Genomic DNA, 22,162 nt, shown 5'->3' on the forward strand with positions numbered 1-22,162 from the left:
GGTAGAATTCAATTCGAAACCCCTCTATACTGCCCAGCACAAACGGATCTGATGTTATCTCCTGCCATTCTTTGAGGAACAAGTGTAACCTGCCCCCAACTTGAACATGTTTCAAAATGTCTTACCTGCACATTTCCTGACAGAACTTGCTGCCCCCGGCCCCTCGTAGGGAAAATCATCTTTGCCCTTGTGCCTGTGGCAGAATACCTGTTCAGGAATGAACGGCTCGGCTCGTTCCTTCACCAGCCCCTGTGATAGCACCCTGTCGATAGGGGAAAAACCTCCTGCCCATTTTGCTGCTTGTTGGTACTTTTATGAGGCCCACAGTTTTTGCCTCTTCATCAAGTTTCACTCACTTTGCGAGGTCCTCCCCAAACAGCAGATTCGGCGGCTGAATATTGTTAGGTTTGCAGAGTGCTGCAAATTTTGGGTGAATGGTGGGGCGTATGGCACTTTTCTTAGGCAGTTCATCTCAAAATGTGCACTGCACAGAAGCCCCAAAGCATCCTGATGAACTTCAGTCATGTGCCCCTCGTCCACCGTTCTGGAGAACGCAGTGATTCCTGCTGCAAGCAACTTGAGCACCCTCTGGAGCTTTAACTTGTGCCCGCACTGCTATCCCCATTTGTCCTCATATAACATGGTTGACCACCGGCACCTTCAACAACCCACAGTTAACCGGTGTTTCATACCTTTTAGCAGTATCGTCCATTGTCAGTTGGAGCTGATGGGAGAGCATATAATTAATGGTAGTAGCCAACTACTCCCACAATGGCTCCCCTGCTTCTCTGGGGAAAGCAAACTTAGCAGCCAAATTAGGTATAAAAACCTCTTGCCCTTCACCCTTTGGGCTTTCTTCAGCCACTAACTCGGCATCAGTATACCCCTGACCCAGCACACCCTCCTCCTCCATGAGGGGGCGATTATGCAGCCCTATTCCAGGCGCTGCTGCCACAGGCTCTCCAACAGCCTGGCGAGAACACCACTCCTCCTCCCGGAGTGCGTCCTTCTCGAGCAACCTCTCCATTAGGTGCTCGATCTGTGAGAGTCGTGAGAAAACGGACTTCCCTTGCGGAGGTGAATCCTCCTTGCCCGACTTTGGGTCAATGGGCCTGGCAGACTTAGATGTGGCCTTACGCCCTACCGGCGCGGCAACGCTGCTCCCAGTCAATGTGTCTGCAGTCGCAAGCCCCCCTGCTTGCGACAGAATTGGTGAGCTAGGCGGGCACCCGCTACCCGCACTCCCACGGCCCTCCAAACTTTTCGTAATGGGTCGCCTCGCCTTCACCTTCGTTGCTTTCTGTATCTTGGAACTTCTCCAACAACCACCAGTACAGAAAGTGACCTCAAGACTAAGTTTGCCACTTACCTCGAGGTGTTTTAAACTTACCCGCTGGAGGAGCTCTGCAGCTCCAACCGGCCACCTGCACCAATGCGTCTGACGTAATGACGCACGTGCGGCTGGACGGGATTCTTCACGTAGTCACTCACATGACTCCGAAGTAAAATTGTAATTTATGCTGAAGTCAGTCCTTGTAGGAATGTCAGTGCCAATGACATCTCAATATGTTTGGAACATAAATGTCTGCATACAATTGCACAAGAAATCATAGTTTGTGACAGTTGTGTTGGGAATGTCAGTACAGGTGCACAACCTTTTATCCGAAAGCCTTGGGACCAGACACTTTTCGTAATTCAGAATTTGTCGGTCTTCGGAATGGAATTTTTTTGCGTAGATTTTAATGGCTGGCTCAGTGGTAGAGTGTTCGGCTCATATCCGCAAGGTCGCGAGTTTGCGCCTCGATCCCGGCAGTTACTCGGTCGCGAGCTTGAGTCTTCAATGTGGTTTTTTTTTGCAGAATAAATGTTTGTATGAAATGCAGTGTAGGAGAGGTGTACTGACTGTGTGGGCAGAACTTTGGAAGTGATTGCCCACCAGTCTAAAAAGCCGCTGTGTCTCCCTGTCCCTGGGATAGCAGGGGGCGATCAAACAGCACAATACCCCCCTCCCCCTCCAACTCCAGAGGAATCCGCTCCCCGATGGGCCGCTACGGCGACAAGTGGCAGTTTGCCCACAGCCCGAGCTGCGCCACCCCAAGAACACCTTGCACACCATCAGCTTCTGCCCCTACGTTTTCCTCTGGAGTTGGAGCGGGGCTGGGCTGGAGTTGCTGCTGGTTGTGGGTCTCTGGGATCTCCGTGCTTGCAGTGGGCCTGGGGGTCGCTGTCCCGTTGGTCCTGACGTCTCCGGCCACCCCCCTGGACTGGAGCTGAGACTGTGTATCGCGAGTCTACCGTGGGAACTTTTTGACGCAGCTGGCAGGTAGCAGCATATTGTCAATTATTAACCCTCCCGCGCAATATACCCTCATCTTCTCTTTTATGAATGGGGATTTAGTTCCCCTTTCTTCGAGGACCGACCGGAGGTTCCGCTGTCACCTCTGCGGGCCGCCCTCGGTGAACGTTCTCAAGGACCTTTCTTCAAGGACCGAAAAAATGTCGCTATTCGGAGGTTTTCGTTATTTGGATCGTCGGATAAAAGGTTGTGCACCTGTAGTAACAGAGGCAATGCCATTGCTGAATAGCCACATTATATCTATATGTCTATACAACTCTGGGGCTATCCGTCCGGGTGCCTTCCGGATCCCTTTCTGCCTTTTGATTCTTGCCCGATACTCGCAGATGTCCAATCGGAATGGCCGATGCTCGCAGATGTCCAATCGGAATGGATCCATTTGCATGTACGGCTGCCGGCTGCATTTCTTTCTTTGATTCATTGCCACGCCCAATCCAGCCGCTCAATCTCTGAGATCTTTTCCATTTCGGTAGAGATTTCGCTTTTCTTTCTAAGTATCCGCTCCTCATTACATTTCGTCGTGTTGAAGTATACGTTTTTAATCAAATCCTTCTCCCCTTCCCCCACCCCCGAGTATTTCAAAAATAAACTGGCGCCTCCATTTACATGTCAGCTTCCAACACACTTCGAAACAAAGTTGCAAGACAGGAACACTCTGAACTTTTCACTGCTGCAGCAGGCAGGGGAGGTGCCATTGGATTTTTTTTTAAATCCACTGCTGAGGGCAGGGCAGTGCTGGAATCTTACTTTTGAGAACGGCTTCAGTTCCATTGGAGGAGACGGGTGCATGGTGGAATATTGGGTTGGGGGAACACACCATTGGGGGAGCAGACCCAACGGGTCTGCACTTGGTCTAGTAACAATTTAAAAGCTGCATATTTCAGAGTATCGTGATACTTACTTCATCATATGATACATCAGTTCAAGAAAACAAACCTGTTCTGGGGCGACACAGTGTCACAGCTGGTAGAGATGCTGCATCACGGCGCCGGAGACCAGAGTCTGATCCTAATCTCAGATGCTGTTTGCGTGGAGTTTTCCCTGTGACCACGTATGTTTCCTCTGGGTGCTCCGGTTTCCTCCCATACACCAAAGATATGGGTTTGAGGGTTAATTAGCCACTGTATTTGTCCCTTCTATGTAGGGACTGGGTGAGAAAGTGGGATAATAGAAATAGTGTGAATGGGTGATGGATGGTCAACGTGGACTCATTGGTCCGAAGGGCCTGTTTCCATGCTGTTCCTACATCTACGTCATCACGCACGCAGACACAGGGAGAACTTACAAGCTCCCTACATAACAGCACCCCTTAGTCATGGTTGAACCCTGGTCTCTGGCTCTGTGTGCCATTGTGCCGCTTTACATTCAATTGAAATCAAAACAATATCCATGGCTTAATTAATCATTCTTCTGTATACTATTTGTGCCTGTCTTTCCGATGGCTTTGCATCCCCCAATATTTTCATACAATGGTCTCAAAGTGGTGATTGGTGTATGCTTGGAGCAAAGAAAACTCCATGAGGAGCAGTTTCAAGAAACTCAGAGCTTCAAGAAGTGTGCCTAACATACTTAAACATCGCTTTTTAGGGATGTGTTGTGTTGCAATCTCACTTCTCATAGCAGAGGTTGCGGTATGATCCTCATATTGAAAAGCTCCAAACTATTTTCATAGAGTCCCAGTGTCTGAACTGGTAGCTGTCGATATCAGATCAAGGGGATGTGGTGCATAGAAACATAGACATAGAAACATAGAAAATAGGTGCAGGAGTAGGCCATTCGGCCCTTCGAGCCTGCACCGCCATTCAATATGATCATGGCTGATCATCCAACTCAGTATCCTGTACCTGCCTTCTCTCCATACCCCCTGATACCTTTAGCCACAGGGCCACATCTATCTCCCTCTTAAATATAGCCAATGAACTGGCCTCAACTACGTTTTGTGGCAGAGAATTCCAGAGATTCACCACTCTCTGTGTGAAAAATGTTTTTCTCATCTCGGTCCTAAAAGATTTTCCCCTTATCCTTAAAGTGTGACCCCTTGTTCTGGACTTCCCCAACATCGGGAACAATCTTCCTGCATCTAGCCTGTCCAACCCCTTAAGAATTTTATACGTTTCTATAAGATCCCCCTTCAATCTTCTAAATTCTAGCGAGTACAAGCCGAGTCTATCCAGTCTTTCTTCATATGAAAGTCCTGACATCCCAGGAATCAGTCTGGTGAACCTTCTCTTTATTCCCTCTATGGCAAGAATGTCTTTCCTCAGATTAGGAGACCAAAACTGTACGCAATACTCCAGGTGTGGTCTCACCAAGACCCTGTACAACTGCAGTAGAACCTCCCTGCTCCTATACTCAAATCCTTTTGCTAAAAAGGATTTGACGTTAAGGTGCGACTTAAGGTGCGACTGTAGTGATTCACTTGTGAGATGTGTTCACTGATCTCGTGGGTAATCCTTCTACCATTGCCAATTGGATCACCAAGCCCTGTCTTTGTCCACCTGCTCACTTCCTCCCACTGATATTAATTTTGATGTTGCATGATTTTCTGTGCTATGAGGCATGTCCGATTTCTCTTTTAGTCTCCATTACTACTGTTGTAATATACAACATAATATCTGTAAGATATTACGGTAATAGCAAGTAGACAGCAACAAAGACAGGTTTTCAGACAAGCAGTTGTCATTGTGGGTCTTTTTTTTTACAAAACTACACTAAGCATACTCACAGACATATTAGCGTGACTGATTAGTTATTGAATATATCACAGGACACAAATCACACCACACACACATACCAACAGCTGCACCTAGCTAGGGACAGCTACTCCGGAAATTGCTCCCCATTATTATGCTCAGTCGAATCTAAAATAATTGCATGAGGTATGTGCACCAGTTTAAGTAGGTGCAGTCTCATGCACATTCCTGTCTATCACTTATTTTCCAACACAATTATGATTTTAGTCTCTTTTCTGCCTTACAGTGGAGGACACAAGGAGACTATCAATAACTAATGGTCTGATAAGAATTAGAACACTATTGTTATTAGTAAATATGAAATATTGGAAACATAAATAGCCATAGTAACTGGGAAATTTCCTGGACTGTCATGTCATAAGTGATAGGAGCAGAATTAGGCTATTTGGCACATCAAGTCTACTCCGCCATTCAATCATATCTGATCTATCTACCCTTCCTTACCCCCATAACCTCTGATACCTGTACTAATCAAGAATCTGTATATCTCTGCCTTAAAAATATCCTATGACTTGGCCTCCATCTTATTCCATCTGCCACTTTGTTGCCCACTCTCCCAAACTGTCTAATTTCTTCTGCAGAGTCCCTGTTTGCTCTACACTACCTGCCCTTCCACCTTTTTTCATAACATGCGCAAACTTGGCCACAAAGCCTTCAATTCCCTCATCCTAATATTTAATATACAACGTAAATTACAAGGGGTTCCAGCACCGACCCCTGCGGAACTCCACTGGTCACTGACAATCAACCAGAAAAAAAGTATTTTCTTGCCACTCTATGCCTTCTATTATTCAACATGCTGTCCATGCTCATATCTGCCCTTTGACATCATGGGCTCTCATCTTCCTTATCAAAGGCTTTCTGAAAATCTAGGTAAACAACATCTACTGACTCTCCTTTGTCTGTCCTGCTATAAGTTACACTAGGATTTTAAAAGAGGCAATTTGCATAATTTCCATGTTTCCAAATATTCCCTCTTGAATTTGAAGATTGCAGATGAAACTCCATAAAAGGGGAGACTATAAAAGGAATTATAGATGTGTTAATTTTGTATCAGTAGAAACGGAGGAATGTACGAATCTCATTAAGGCCATGATAATAGGACACTTAGAAAATAAAAATGTAGTTATACTGAAATTAAGTATTGCTAATACAAAAGTGCACAAATTAGCTCAATTTCAAAGATAATATGAGAACAACTGCCATTGACAACAAGGCAACAGAACTGGATTCAAGAAATGCTATAAAAAAATTTAATCAATTTGAAGAAATTGGGTGAAACTATGGTTATACCTAGCACAAATAAGATAGATGTGATAATTAAGGCAAATCATCTTGATCTATTTCATTCTATTCCAAACTCTGCCTTGAAGAAAGTTACATGCAGAAGAAAAGATTCAAAATGTGCCCAAGATTCCTTGAAGACATGCAGCACTTTCATTGATTTCTGGAATACCTGACCCTTGGCCATTCAAAGTATAGAAGGAGCAATTGGGATGGTATTGAGAGTCTTGAATCCGAAGCACTGCATAAGTGATGGAAGAAGTACATCATCGCACAAACTTCTCACTGGCCTATCAGCCACCCCTTGCCCCATCCGAAGAGTCTCTGGCTCATCAGCGATCCACCCATATTGACACTGCAGCCAAGAAATCACACCAATATCTACTTATCAGGACTAAGGAAATTCTTTATGTCATGGAGTCATAGTGTGGAAACAGGCCCTTAGGCCTAACTTGCCCACACCGACCGACATGTCCCATATACACCAGTCCCTTTAAAGCTGTCCTATCCATGTACCTGTCTAATTGCTTCTTAAATGTTACGCTAGTCCCTGACTCAACTACCTCCCGCAGCTTGTTCCATAAAAGAACGTACCACCCTTTGTGTTAATGTTAACTTCTCGGATTCCTATAAAATCTTTCACCTTAAACCTGTCCTCTGGCTCTCTATTCCCCAACTCTGGGCAAGTGGCTCTGTGTGTCTACCCGATCTATTCCTCTCATGATTTTTATACACTTCTATAAGATCACCCCTCATCCTCCTGCGCTCCAGGGAATCTCACCAACTTCTACAGATGTGCCATAAAAAGCATTTTATTGGGATACATCACAGCATGGTTTGGGAACAGCTCCATCCAAGACAGCAAGAAATTACAGAGAATTGTGGACTCAGCCCAAACCATCACACAAAGCAATCTCCATTCCATTGTCTCAATTTACACCTCCTGCTGCCTCAACAAGGCCACCAGCATAATCAAAGGTGAGTTGCACCCTGGCCACTCCCGCTTTTCCCCTTTCCCATTGGGCAAAAGTATAGAAGTGTGAAAATGCACAACACCAGGTTCAGAGGCAGTTTCTTCCCAGCTGTTATCAAGCTACTGAACCATCCTACCACAACTAGTGAGCAGTCCTGAACTACTATCTACCTCATTGGAGACCCTCGGACTATCTTTGATCGGACTTTACAGGCTTTATCTTGTCAGAGTATTGAGTATATAGGTTGGAAGATCATGTTATTCACTTTATTCCCTTTATCTTGAATCAGCTCAATTGTAATTGTCCAGGGTACTTAAGGAGATGGCACAAGAAATTGTGGACGCATTGGTGATCCTTTTTAATTGTTCTATAGATTCAGGATCAGTTCTGCGGATTGGAGGGTAGCTAATGTTATCCCACTTTTTAAGAAAGGAGGAAGAGAGAGCACAGGGAATTATAGACCAGTTAGCCTGACATTGGTGGTGGAGAAGATGCTGGAGTCAATTATAAAAGATGAAATAGTGGCACATTTGGATAGCAGAAACAGGATTGGTCTGCGTCAGCATGGATTTACGAAGGGGAAATCATGCTTGACTAATCTTCTGGATTTTTTTGAGGATGTAACTCCGAAAATGGACATGGGAGAGCCAGTAGATGTAGTGTACCTGGACTTTCAGAAACCCTTTGATAAGGTCCCACATAGGAGATTAGTGGGCAAAATTAGAGCACAGTGGTATTGGGGATAGGGTACTTACATGGATAGAGAATTGGTTGGCAGACAGAAACTTAAAGAAAGTGGTGTCAAGGGATATGGGGAGAAGGCAGGAACGATGTACTGATTGTGGATGATCAACAATTATCACAGTGAATGGTGGTGCTGGCTCGATGGGCCGAATGGCCTACTCCTGTACTTATTGCCTGTTGTAATCATGTGTTGTTTTTCCTCTCACTTGTTAGCGCACAAGAGCTTTTCACTGTACCTCAGTCCATGTGACAATAACCTAAACTAATATATTGGCCAGCCTGCTCGACATCTCCCGATAGCTCAGACCCTTGAGTTCTAGCAGCATCCATGTAAATCAACTCTGCACCATTTCCAACATAACATTTTCCTATAACATTCTGCCCAGAATTGACCACAATACTCCAAATGCGACCTCACCAATGTCTTATATAAATGCAACATGACCTCCCCGTGTGCAGACGTGGCGTCGAAGGACAAGAAGCCGAAGCAAAGAAGTGGAAGCCAAATAACCGAACGGCAACAAAGCCGAAAAGCCAACTAACCGAAAGGGCGGGACGCCTAAAAGCCAACTAACCGAAAGGGCGGGACGCCTAAAAGCCAACTAACCGAAAGTGTGGGACGCGTAAAAGCAAACTCACCTAAAGGCCGCTATGCTGAAAAGCCAAATAACGGACATGACGTCGCCAAGGGGGCAGGACTTGTCAACGATTGATCCGGACTGAAGTTGTAAGCAGCCGAAGGAGCGTATCCCTCGGGACAGCCCCCACTCTCCCACGGCCGTGGAAATACTCAGTATATCAAGAAGCAACAGTAACAAAAAAAACTTTCATCCAAACCTACAGAAAATTCATCAAATGTAAAATTTGTGACTTAAAACATTAATAGTAAGATTAAACGAGTACTTACCAGTATGAAGTTTGATCTGTATTTTATGAGGAGTTACGATGAGGGATTACGTGAAGACCCCAGCCCAGTGCGCAGGTGCGGCATACTTCGAAGCAGCGGTGTGAAATCACAGGATAGACACAATATTTGAAGTAAGATAGTAAAGATCATGAGACATCAGTTTATTAGTTTGATCTATATATTGAGGGTGGGAGCGGAGGGCACGTAATCCCTCATCGTAACTCCTCATAAAATACAGATCAAACTTCATACTGGTAAGTACTCGTTTAATCTTACTATTCTACTTCGGAGTCACGTGAGTGATTCCGTGAAGACTTCAAAGGTCTGTGATTTCAAACCGTGTAACAGTTTTTATTTCACTCACTGCCGAAGTTTTTGAGGGAGGAAGTGTTATCGTAATCAACCAATGGATCTGCTTTCACAAGAAACAGAAAGGTATTTGTTAACAATAACAACATAAAGAGCTCCCCTGAGCTTAAATTAATATTGCAGTTGTAATATTCTTTCTGCAATTAAATCAGGCTTATCAACGGTTTACAATAAAAAATGTTCTGAACGTCGTTCCCTTGACCATTCTGCCGTATTGAGAATGTGGTCAACCGGGATGTCCATTCGTTCAGCCGCTGATATCAATGCTGCCCTAGTGGAATGGGATTTAAATGTATTATTATCTATTCCGGCAGCTTTCAGTACCTGTTTGAGCCACCTTGGAGTGGTTTGGCTCGTACCCCGTCTTGGGGTTTCTGTGGTTGACCCATAGGCTTTCCTCTCCCTCTAAGATTGTGGGTTGTGTCTATATATTGTAGTAGATGGGTCACCACACTCAACCTGGACTCTGGTGGGTAGGCCCGGAATCCCACCAGTGAATAGGGCGTTCCTGGTCCATATAACCATATAACAATTACAGCACGGAAAAAACAGGCCATCTCGATGCTACTAGTCCGTGCCGCACACATAATCTCGCCTAGTCCCATATACCTGCGAGTTAGGTTTTACCAGACCTAGAACGATGAACGTGATGCGTCTGGGGTAATCACCATGTTATCCAGTCTAGTTTTATGGAGTGACTGGACTCTGTGAGCGTATACGAGAGCCATAAGCATGAGCGTTTTTAACATAGTTTGAGCAAGACTGAGGGATCTGGCTGGTGCCATTCCCTGAGATATGTCAATATCACACCGATATCCCATACATGGGTATACCTGGGTTTTGGGGCTTATTATTATAATTGCCCTTCATAAGTTTATCTTCAGTGGATGGGATCCCATGCTCTGCTGTCCTGCTGTTTTTAGATAAGCAGACAAGGCGCTCCATGCTGTATTTACGGCACTGTAACTCACCTTTTAATCATGGTGTAGATGTTCCAGGAACTCCAATACGTCAGTGGTTGAATAGTTTGGTATGTTGTCCCTGCGTCGTGGCAGTATTTTCCCATGCTCTTGGTGACTGTTCGCAGGGATGCCGACATGGTGGTAATGGTTCCTTTGGATAATCCCAGTCCCTGGTAAGGTCTATTCAAAACCTGCACCCAGGAGTTTGATGTTTTTATGGCATGGGTGGCTTATGCCTGATACTGGGTTGAGTCAGCAACCATGGTCCACTAGGGAAATCCATAGGTGACTCGCCCACCATGTCGTGATGAACTGGGAACCATGGCTGTGTAGGCCGGTCGGGCACGTTCAATATCTCGGAGACAGATTCCATCTGTATTGCGAAGTGCCCGACTGATGAGGCAGAAGGGAGGAAGGCAAAGCAGAAATTCCCCCTTCCAGCGTGTAGGCATCTATCGCTGCTGCCTCTGATCTGGTTCCTAAGTCACATACATAGGTTACTGGTGATTCCGTCTTGTGCAACCAAATTGATATCTGGCTTTCAAACTGCTTAATACCTTTAGCAGATATTTTGGGTTTGACATCTATTCAATGTTATCATACATTTTTACCCGTGACGTGGTGTCTCCCACTGTGTTCTAGCTTCCTAGGAAATAGGCAGCTGATAGTTAAAATGTCTTTTGACACACCATTGCCAGATCTGTTTGACCAATTTGTTGCACAATAATGATTTTATGCTCCCCATATGGTTGATAAAAGCCACCACCATAGTATTATCAATCCGTAACCACATATGTACGTGCTGCATTGAAATGCATATGCTTTTTAGCCCAATAGGCGATCACCAATCCCAAGTAGTTGATGCCCGGTGTGTGTAGTAACGATGATTCTGAATTGGTCCATCTGTTACCTGTGCTGGATATGGAGTTTAGTTGCTCCCCAGCCTAAAGTACTGGCATCGGTTTTTAATAACCAAGTTGGGATTGGTGATGATAATAGGGCTGAAAACTATGCCAAATATATGTCTGCCCACCACTGTAATTGTGATATAGCTTCAGTGGGTACATTCATGATTTGATTATAGTGACCCAAGTACCTTGGCAAAGTAACAGTCATATGGATGGAATTGTTATTGAAGCCCAGATAATCCATGGTAGTTAACGGCTTCAATTCTGGTTTATCTGGGCGTGGGATGAACCTCAGTGCTTTAGGGAGCTGTTTCGTAGCTAGAACTGCTGCCACAGCTAATTCCTTTGTTTCCCCTAATATGAGGATATCATCCAATATATGCCATGATTATGCTTGTTTTCTTAATATTTTCATGGCTATTTTTAATATTTATAATAGTTTAGGGCTGAGGTTAGACCATTGGGAATGCTCTATACTCCCATTGTTGCCCTAACCGGGATATCCATTATCCAGGTAAAATGTTTTAGGTATCTACAATGATCCTAGTGTATGGGTATAAGATAGTTAGCATCTTCCATATCAATGCTCGCCATAAGGTATCCTTTGGAGATCAGATGTCTGGCAGTGACAAAAAACCCGTCTCCATCTTAAAGTGTATATACTCAACAGATTTATTTAGTGATATTAGATCAATGATGATGCTACATTCACCATCTTTTGTAGTTTTGGTGAATATATTCGATACAAATTCCAATGGTTCATGTTTACTCCCATGATCCGTTTAGTAATGAGCCTTACTAGTTCAGCTTGACCTTCTCACTTCTCTTTCTTAGAGGGAGAAAATGCCCTTTGGGCGCATTGCTGAACTGGCGGTAATATGCCCAATTTGAATTCAAGTTTTTATCCACTAATACTGTTGAGTATATATTAGTTATTTGTGACAGCACCCCATGCTTTATCAACAAGTGTAAATGCCCCCCCCCCCCCCCGCAGTTAGTAGAACACCCTTATTTAGTGTAAACTGGGAGGAACCAGACTACCTACCTCCATGTTTATTGTTTTTTCATGAAGGCTTAGTTTTGCTGGTATGCTGGTGCTGTCGGTGGGGCGGCGCATTTTCCCACGGCTCCGCTCTGGGCCCCTGTCTAAAAAGAACTTTGGGGGTAATGTGAAGCGGTCGCCAGGCTTTCACCAGTCCTTGTTCGATATTTGCTGGTGGATGCCGAGGGGTGCTGCCAGCTGGGTGTTGGATGCGATGTCCTGCTCGTTCCATGGCCTGCCCTCATGAGGCGCACAGGTTCAGCTGCCTCTCTTCCCGCAGCAGCGGTTTGCATAGCCCCGTATATTTGGGATTGCGGGCAGGTCTTATATGCACAAATGTCAGTCGAGAAACATCTTAGGCGTCAGCACACTCGTAGTGCAACGGGATAGTCTCATCCTGGGAGAACCACCTTGGTGATCATGGCGTCTCGCCTGCCAGGTGAGTATGATCCGTGGAAAAAACGAGCAAAGGCGGTGACATCTTGACCCTCTGTTAGGAGCTTCAAAGTTCGCTGCTTTTAGCTCTTGTCTGCGAGTCTGCTGACCCAGCTGCCTGCAGATTTACCTCTAGAAAGGCCTACTCCTGCAGGGCTTTGTTTGGGAAGATGGTCGCGTGGAGGAGCCATGTAGTGGCCCACGACACCCAGTAGCTCTTCCTGATCCTGCTCCCCTGGCATACTGCTGTTCTCGTCCGCCTGCCCAGCGTTTAAGCCAGCCCAGCCCTGGCCTCCTTAGCTAGCCTCAAAAGAGGGAGCAAAAGGGTGTGCTATAAATTGGAGGAGGCATAGCTCAAACTCCGTTGTTGCATCAATCCCTCGACAAGGGAGATGGCTAGTGCAATAGCACTGGGGTAGGAGTGTCAGCTCCCTTGGCATTCAGCCAGTGACCCCTCGTTTTCCCTGGAGGTTTTGAACTCCATGACCTCCTCTGGCTTGGGGAGACAGACATACTTATTTTTGCTGTCTCCACCTGTTCCAGTGTTGGAGGAAGTTGATTCCTGTAGAACCTGTAATTTTGGTAAGGTTTTTGTCTTACCTGTAGTTAGAGGCTGCCTGCCGTTTTTCAGGCGGCATTGTAGCGGTTCCCGGGCGGCGATTCTCCTTGTCAGGAGTCTGCAGGGCTGCCGGTCGGGTTTTTAAATTTCCCTCCGGTCCGCTGCTGTTACCAAACAGCTGTTCAGCGGACCGGCATCAGCGCAGCTCCCTGTCAGCGGTCCGCAGCGTGTGCGGTCCCGTTTGCGCCTATCCCCCTCCACTGTCGGCTCCTTCGCTGGAGTCGAACGGGGGCCGCTTCCTCTGCTGCTTTGCTCCCCCTGGAGCAAAAACCACAAGGCCCGATTAAGGTAAGTACTTACCTCACGTTCCTTGGTTGCGGGAGCGCCCGACTCCCGCTGGCCGCGTGTTGCACAGCTGTGCGATTATGCCGCACCTGCGCACTGGGCTGGGGTCTTCACGGAATCACTCACGTGACTCCGAAGTAAAATTCTGTTTGTCTCTGTATGAATGTGGCTTGACCTACTGAGTATTTTTTACCATTTTTTATTTTAATTCAGATTTCCAGCATTGCACTAGTTTTCCTTCGGCTTAATATACTTTCCCCCTCCCTATAAAGTATTGATAGTGATTTATATGCTTGATGCTATCATGCTACCTTACTTTAGATCAGTAATTTATTTTAATTGGGGTTGCAAGGGGATCTAATCGTGGTATAAATAGATCAGTTACAACACTAAAGGAAGCCATTCACTTTATCAAATTCATATGTTCGAGAGCAATATCGCCAGTTCCATATCTCTGCCTTTTACCCATAGCCATACAAATTCTTTAATTTCTGATGTGAGTTTCCATTCAAAGCGATTCAGTTGAACCACCCTCCACAGCTACCTTTGGCAGTGTATTTCTGACTTTTTTCCCACATGTTAATTTTAACATTTTTGCCATTGCTTAAAAAAGTACCACCGAGCTTCTCCAGTCTTTCCACATAATTAAGATTCCTCATCCCTTGAATCTCATCTGCAATCTTCTTAATGGTTTTATACCCATCCTTAAGTGTGGCACACAGAACTTGACACGATTCTGCAATAGTGGCTTAATGGGTATTATGTGAACATTTATCTTGTTCTGTGTCCTCTAACTTGTATTGCAACCTTTTATTCTCTCTACCAAAATCTAACACTTCCCACTTCTCTGCCTTAAATATAAAAATATTTATTTAGGGTCATACAGTATGGAACAGGCCCTTCGGCCCAACTTCCCGAAGCCAAACATCATGCCCCATCTACACTAGTCCCACCTGCCTACGTTTTGCCAATATCCCTCGAAACCTTTCCAGCTTACCAACGTATTTCCTACAACAGGGTGACTAAAACTGAACACAATACTCTAAATGTGGCTTCCCCAATGCCTTGTACAACTGTAACATGACCTCCCATTTCTATACTTAATACTCTTAATGACGAAGGCCAATGATCTGAAAACCTTCTTGACCATCCTAACTACCTGCGATGCCATTTTCAAGAAATTGTTGCATTATTGCATTTAATTTGCCTGTAAAGCAAGTAAGAATATCATAAATTTGGTCACAGTGCATATGACAAGTAAACAGTCTTGTCTCTTGACACTAAATTTCTTTGGCTCATTCCAGTAGTCTATCTATAAATGTATTACAGGTGCACAACCTTTTATCCGGTGTTCCAGAAACCGAAAAGCTCCGAAAACCGGCCATTTTTTCCAGATGTCGTCTGCGCACCAAAGCTCGCGTTTGGCGCCAAACCTGACCCAAAACGACCCACGGTCAACCCAGGTCTGTACTACTGTAGCGGCTGCCTCCTCCCTGGAGAACGGGAGACGCTTAAACATCTGTAAATCATTGCTTAAATGTTAGTCAGTTAGTTTGGAGGGCTTTTATGTGAAGGGGGGTGAAGGGGTAAACTTTAATTCTTAGTCCCCTACCTGGTCGGAGAGGCGGGGAGCGGTCAATGCCTTACCGGGTCGCTGTGCAGTAAGCTCCGCAGCGCTGTGGCCAGTGGGGCCGCGGGCGGCGGCGGTTGTAGCTCCGACCCCGGCAACTCTACCCCTGGCTGCGAGGCGCTCCAAATCCAGCGCGGCCCGCGGCCGGACGCCCCAGCTCCGCGAATGTCGGGAGTCGGCGGCGTCGCAGCGCTGGGATACCAGCGGGGTGCGGGCAATGCCTTACCGGGTCGCCGTGCGGCAAGCTCCGGAGCGCTGTGGCCGCCGACACACAACATCGCGGAGCGTCGCTGGATTTGGAGCCGCGCAGCCAGGGGTAGAGTTGCCGGGGTCGGAGCTCCAACCGGCGCCGCCCGCGGCCGGACGGAGCCCCCAGCTCCGCGGCTCCAAATCCAGCGACGCTCCGCGAATGTTGGAAGAAGGTGGCCACAGCGCTCCGGAGCTGGGGCGTCCGGCCTGCGGGCCGCGCTGGAGCTGGGGCGTCCGGCCGCGGGCCGCGCTGGATTTGGAGCGCCTCGCAGCCAGGGGTAGAGTTGCCGGGGTCGGAGCTACAACCGGCGCCGCCCGCGGCCGGACGGAGCCCCCAGCTCCGCGAGGTTGGGAGTCGCCGACCAGGTAGGTAGGGGACTAAGAATTAAAGTTTCCCCCTTCACCCCTACACCACCACCACCACATAAAATCCATCCAAACTAACTGACTAACATTTATGCAATGATTCTCCCGGTCTCCGGGGAGGAGGCAGCTGCTCCAGACTTTTCAAGCCGCCCGCGCTACCTACCTAATCTACGCTAAAAATCTTCCATTCTGAAATCCGAAAATGTCCGAAATCCGACAAGTGTCTGGTCCCAAGGCTTTCGGATAAAAGGTTGTGCACCTGTACTATAATTCACAACACCTCCAAATTATGTAATTTACAGATTTGCAAATTGTGTCCTGCACATTCAAATACTAATTATTATTATAAGATAAAAGCAATGATTCTTGTTTCAAACCCCACTGTGTACATTCTTCTAGTTGGAAAAACAACCTTTCATCGTCACTCAGTTTCTGTGTTACTGAGCCAATTTTGCTTCCATGTTGCTATAATCTCTGATATTCCAAGGGCTTCAACTTTGATGACACATAAGTTTGTCAACTATTTTTTGCAAGTCTACATATGACACATCAACTGTATTTTCCTCATCAACGTCTCTACCTTCATCAAATGACCTATATCGTTGATAAGGCATGTTGTATTTGACCAAATCCAGACATAAGAGATTGCAGATGCTAGAATACTGAGCAAAAAACAAAAATGAGTATAGAAGTTGAGAGGTCGTGTTGCAGTTGTATAAAATGTTGGTGAGGCCACATTTAGAGTATTGTGTTCAGTTCTGGGCACCATGTTATAGAAAAGATGTTGTCAAGCTGGAAGGGGTACAAAGAAGGTTTACAAGGATGTTGCCAGGGCTAGAGGGTCTGAGCTATAGGGAGAGGTTGAAGAGGCTGGGACTCTATTCCTTGGGGCGCAGAAGGATGAGGGGTGATCTTATTGGTGTATAAAATCATGAAAGGAATAGATCGGGTAGATGCACAGTCTCTTGACCAGAATAGGGGCATCGAGGACCAGAGGACATAGGTTTAAGGTAAAGGAGAAAAGATTTATTCGGAATCTGAGGGGTAATGTTTTCACACAAAGGGTGGTGAGTGTATGGAACAAGCTGCCAGAGGAGGGTAGTTGAGGCTGAGACTATCCCGACATTTAAGAAACAGTTAGACAGGTACATGGATCGGGAAGGTTTGGAGGGATATGGACCAAACACGGGCAGGTGGGACTAGTGTAGCTGGGACATGTTGGGCCGAAGGGCCTGTTTCCACATTTTATCACTATTCTATGTTGGAGGGAAATGGAAAGACCTTTGGGACCCTTCTTCAGACTGATAAATGGAATATGCTTACTAGGTCAATCAAACAGTTTTAAATAAGCAAAAAGTAGCATTATAATTTGAAATAAGATATATATCAGCACTCTAAAAATGGCAAAAACTGAGAATTCATTACTCAGTTTAAAGTGGAGAGGATGAAATTCAACTTCAGCGTTATATATCACATTTAATGGAAAAGAAAGCAGCTCCAAAGTATAATGGACAACATTGTCTGGATTGATAGCCACAATTAACATTACTATCAGTGAGTTAAACGGCTTGCCTGGAAATTAAGAATGTAAATCAGTATATTAAATTGACAAGAGAAAAAAGTTTATTTTAGTTATTTCTTTCTGTTTCATTTTACAGAAGCAAGATACAATTTTCTCAAATTGAACACCAATAACCTGGGAATGCCATACGATTATAATTCAGTCATGCATTACGGCAGGTAATTGATTAGAATGCTGAGGCATGATCAGGGAATGTTGATAAAATCTGTAACATTAATTCAATCTACGGACACTGTGATTACTCAGTACATCCTTCAAATTTGTTGTTGTCGCTTTCCAACAACTGCTCTCTTCTTCATTCCAGCAAGTTTATTTCTCTTTTCCCTTATTCGTCTATTATCTAGATGGCTTTGAAAGCACTATCACCTGGATTATTTTGTTCTGCACATTTCATAGCTAAATGCCTTGTTTTTTCCCACTCTTCCCTTCCTCTCACTTAAAACAAGATGTTCAAGCGTGATAAAGGAATCAGACGTTGCGAACTCAAGGACAAGCTTTATTAAACAAAAAAGAAATGAAAACAAGAACAATGTTGCTGAGCCCAGAGTAACTGTCTGTTGCTGCAGCAGGGCACACCCTCTACTTCCTTTCTAACCCCAGCCCCTCAGTCACGTGCCTCTTACTACATGATGAATGAGGGTTCGATTAATCAGTGGCCCGACCACCAGATGGCGCCAGACAACCCCCTCCCCACCCCCAGAACCGGAGGAACAAACACGAAAAGGTGGACGAATGCAACGGCCTGATCTTGTAACCGCAAGATCCGCATTCGGCCACCTCACAGGCACGGGCGACAAGGGCTGAGACGGTAGACGCCACCAACGGTGAGGCTGAGCCACCTGCTCACATGTTCACATGAGCCAGCTTAAGAAACGCCACCGATACAATCTCAGGTTTTCCACCCACATCCAACACAAAAGTCGAAATACCGTGCTGCAACATCCGGAATGGGCCTACATACATGCGTTGCAACAGTGTATGATAAGCATCTTGAGAAAGTGTGCCCACCTGCTCCCGAAGACACAACAGCACAGAGGAGGGCAGCTCCTACTGCTCCCGCGCAGCCGAATGAAGTCACCAGGAACCGTAAGCGGTGTACCATGCACTAATTCAGCAGAGGACGTAGCCAGATCCTCCTTGGGGGCAGTACGAATTCCCAACAACACCCACGTTAACTCATCAGCCCAATCCGGACCTGTGAGCCATGCTTTCAAAGCATCCTTGAGACGGCGTTGGAAACGCTCGACGAACCCGTTGGGTTGCTGCTGGTAGGCCGTGATGTGATGCAACTGAGTCCCCAACAGCCGGGCCATGGCAGACCACAAGTCTGAGCTGAACTGTGCACCACTGTCAGATTAAATGTCCACCAGCACACCAAAACGAGCGATCCAATGGGCGTCGAGGAGATGAGCGCACGTACCAGCAGAGGTATCAGCAACCGGAACAGCCTCTGGCTATCGAGTGAAGCGATCAACTATAGATAACAAATGAGTAACCCCTCTAGACGGGGGCAATGGACCCACAATATCAACATGGATATGGTCAAAAGGGTGCTGGGGCAGAGCAAAACGCTGCACGGGCGCCCTGACATGACTATGGATATTAGACGTCTGACAGGAGATAAATGTTCTGGCCCAGTGACCAACCTGCTTACACAGACCATGCCACATAAACTTGACCGCCACCAATGCAATCGTTGCCTGGACGGATGGATGAGCCAAACCATGAACAAGATCAAATACCCGGCGATGCTAAGCTGTAGGAAGGATGGGTTTCGGTTGACCAGTTGTCACATCACAGAGGACCGTGGCACCAGCAGGACCAAAACACACATCGTCCAACACCAATCCAGAAATAGTGGTGCGGTAGGCGAGCACCTCATCATCGTCACGCTGTGCTGCCGCCAGAGCAGTTTAATCAATACCCGGAGCCACCTCATGGACGGCATGGAAGTCGGTGCGGGACAACTCATCCGCAACGAGGTTGCTCTTCCCCGCAATGTGCCGGACGCAAGTCGTGTATTCCGAAATGTAAGCCAAATGGCGCTGCCGCAGTGCTGACCAGGGATCCGAGATCTTTGCGAAAGCGAAAGTAAGAGGCTTGTGATCCAAGAAAGCGGTAAAATCCCTGCCCTCAAGAAAATACCAGAAATGGCGAACGGCCAGTAAAGTGCAAGGAGCTCCCGATGAGACGCACTGTACTTCCGTTCAATTGCACTCAGGTGCCAACTGAAAAAGTGAGAGGCCGCCAGTGTCCATCATTCAGCTGCTCGCATACGCTCCCAACAGCAGTGTCAGAGGCGTCAACCTCAGCACAATCGGAGCATCAGCTCGCGGATGGACCAACATCGTCGCCTTCACCAGCGCCTCCTTCACGCCCTCAAACGCAGCCATGGCCTCATCATCCCACACCAGGTCACGCTGCTTGCTGGACAGGAACTTAAACAATGGCCGCATAAGCCGAGCAGCCGCGGGCACGAAACGATGGTAAAAATTGACCATCCCGACAAACTCCTGCAGTCCACGCACCGTGGATCATTGAGGAAACTGCCGAATGGCCTCAACCTTACTCGGGAGAAGCACCACATGATGCCCCAGAAAAGTGATGGAACTCAGACCAAACTGACACTTTTTCGAGGTTGACGGCCAGTCCATATTCACTGAGATGCTGACAGAGCACACGGAGGTGGGCACAGTGCTCCTGGTGAGAGCGACTGGCTATGAGGATATCGTCTAAATATATAAACAAAAAATCGCAACCACGACCCACCATGTCCATGAGGCACTGGAAAGCCTGCGTGGCGTTCTTGAGACCGAAAGGTGTGGGGATTAACTCAAAAAGCCCAATAGGGGTAATGATAGCAGTTTTGGGAATGTCAACCGGATGAACTGGAATTTGATGGTTGCCCCTCATCAGGTTGATCTTCGAAAAAAATTTGGCCCCATTCAAATGGGCCGTGAAGTCTTGGATATTCCGAACAGGATATCGATCAGCCACCGTGACATCATTGTGATAATCCCCACAAGGCCTCAAGCCCTCATTTGCCTTAGGAACCATGTGCAGTGGAGAGGCCCACGGGCTATCAGAACCACGCATAATCCCCATCACCTCCATCTGGCGGAACTCATCCTTGGCTTGTCAGGACGCAACCGGTGTACACGAGCGTGAAATGGCAGTCCATTGATAGCAATATGATGCAAAACCCTATGTTTGGAAACGACTGACTGAAACTGAGGGGTAAGAATGGCAGGAAACTCCGCCAATATCTGGACGTATATATTGTCAACAGCAGAAATTGGGTCGAGACGAGGCAGAGGAACTGGTGCGGGGTGAAGAGAAATTGACTCAAAAGTGCCAGAATGCACAAGACGCTGCCCTCGCAACAGGGCTTGTGCCCGTAAAAAATTGGCACCCAGCAACGGCTGGGACATGTCAGCCACAGTGAAACTCCATGTAAAATGACAGGAGCTGAAAATAAGCGGGACTGTGCGAAAACCTTACGTACGGATGGAGCTCCCATTAACTGCGATAAGAGTGCGTCCTCGCTTACTGGATCGAGTGTCGACTTCCACTGCGGGCAAAACGTTGCCCTCCGCACCAGTGTCAGCCAATAATCGCCATCCCGAATGACGGTCCCAGGCGTAGAGGCGATTCTTCTGACCAGCCGCGGCCGCCAGCGACTGCATTGGGCGGGGCGGGCTGTTAGCTGTTTCCTTTGTGCAATCCAAAACTACAGTTTGGAAAACATGGAGGTCACCAATAAAGCATGATAAAGGAGTCAGACGTGTGAACTCAAGGACGAGCTTTATTAAACAAAAAATAAATCAAAAACAAGAGCAGTGTTGCTGAGCCCTGAGTAACTGCGTGTCGCTGCAGTAGGGCACACCCTCTACTTCCTTTCTAACCCCCGCCCCTCAGTCACGTGCCTCTTACCACATTATGAACGAGGGTTTGATTAACCAGTGGCCCAACCACCAGATGGCACCACACTGTTTTCTTACCAATTTTGATTGGCCTGAAACTTTAACTGCATTTCTCTTTCTGAGGTGCTGCCTAGACTCTGAGAATTTTGTGATTTTATTTCAGAATTTTAACATCTATCGTTTTTCTTTATTTTTATTTAACTTTGTCAAAAATTAATGCGATTGAAACATGTTAAATGCTCAGGAAATAACAACTTTTTGTTTAGTAAATTAGTGTCACATGTACTGAGGTGTAGTGAAAAGCTTTTTGTTGCATATTATCCAGTCAGCAAAAAGACTATACATTATTACAATCAAGCCAGCCAGCGTCAATCTCCGAGTTCAAATCAGGGCAAACTCCGAAGAAATCTTTGAATAAACTCGTACCGTGGGACAGGGCTTTTAGCTTGACATCACTAAACAAATTCGCTGGATTCTATTATTAAGAAAGTGATAATAGAAAAATTTGAAAATAATAAATGGATTATGCAGAATCAATGTGGGTTTTTGAAAAGGAAATCATGTTTGACAAATCTGTTAATTTTCTGAGATTATAATTTTCAAATTCGTTAAGGTGGGGCAGTAGATTTTTTATTCTTGGTTTTTCAGAAGACCTTCAATAAACTGCTACAGAAGAGATTACCAAATAAAATTAAAGTGCATATTATTGGAGGCATTATACTGGCATGGATCGAGAAATGATGAATAGATTGAAAATTGGGAAAATATTGATAA

At 46.2% G+C, this 22,162-nt stretch overlaps 1 protein-coding gene across 2 annotated transcripts in view; it reads left to right on the forward strand.

Moving 5' to 3' along the window:
• The window catches only part of LOC129705895 (astacin-like metalloendopeptidase), a 165,422-nt gene that overhangs the window by 92,834 nt on the left and 50,426 nt on the right, over positions 1–22,162 (forward strand). For both annotated transcript variants that reach the window (XM_055649791.1, XM_055649792.1), the window contains one exon: positions 17,542–17,623. In XM_055649791.1, coding sequence (XP_055505766.1) covers positions 17,542–17,623 — 82 coding nt within the window. The remainder of the gene's footprint in view (positions 1–17,541; positions 17,624–22,162) is intronic.

The sequence above is a fragment of the Leucoraja erinacea genome, chromosome 18 (genome assembly GCF_028641065.1).
Source record: "Leucoraja erinacea ecotype New England chromosome 18, Leri_hhj_1, whole genome shotgun sequence".
NCBI lineage: Eukaryota > Metazoa > Chordata > Chondrichthyes > Rajiformes > Rajidae > Leucoraja > Leucoraja erinaceus.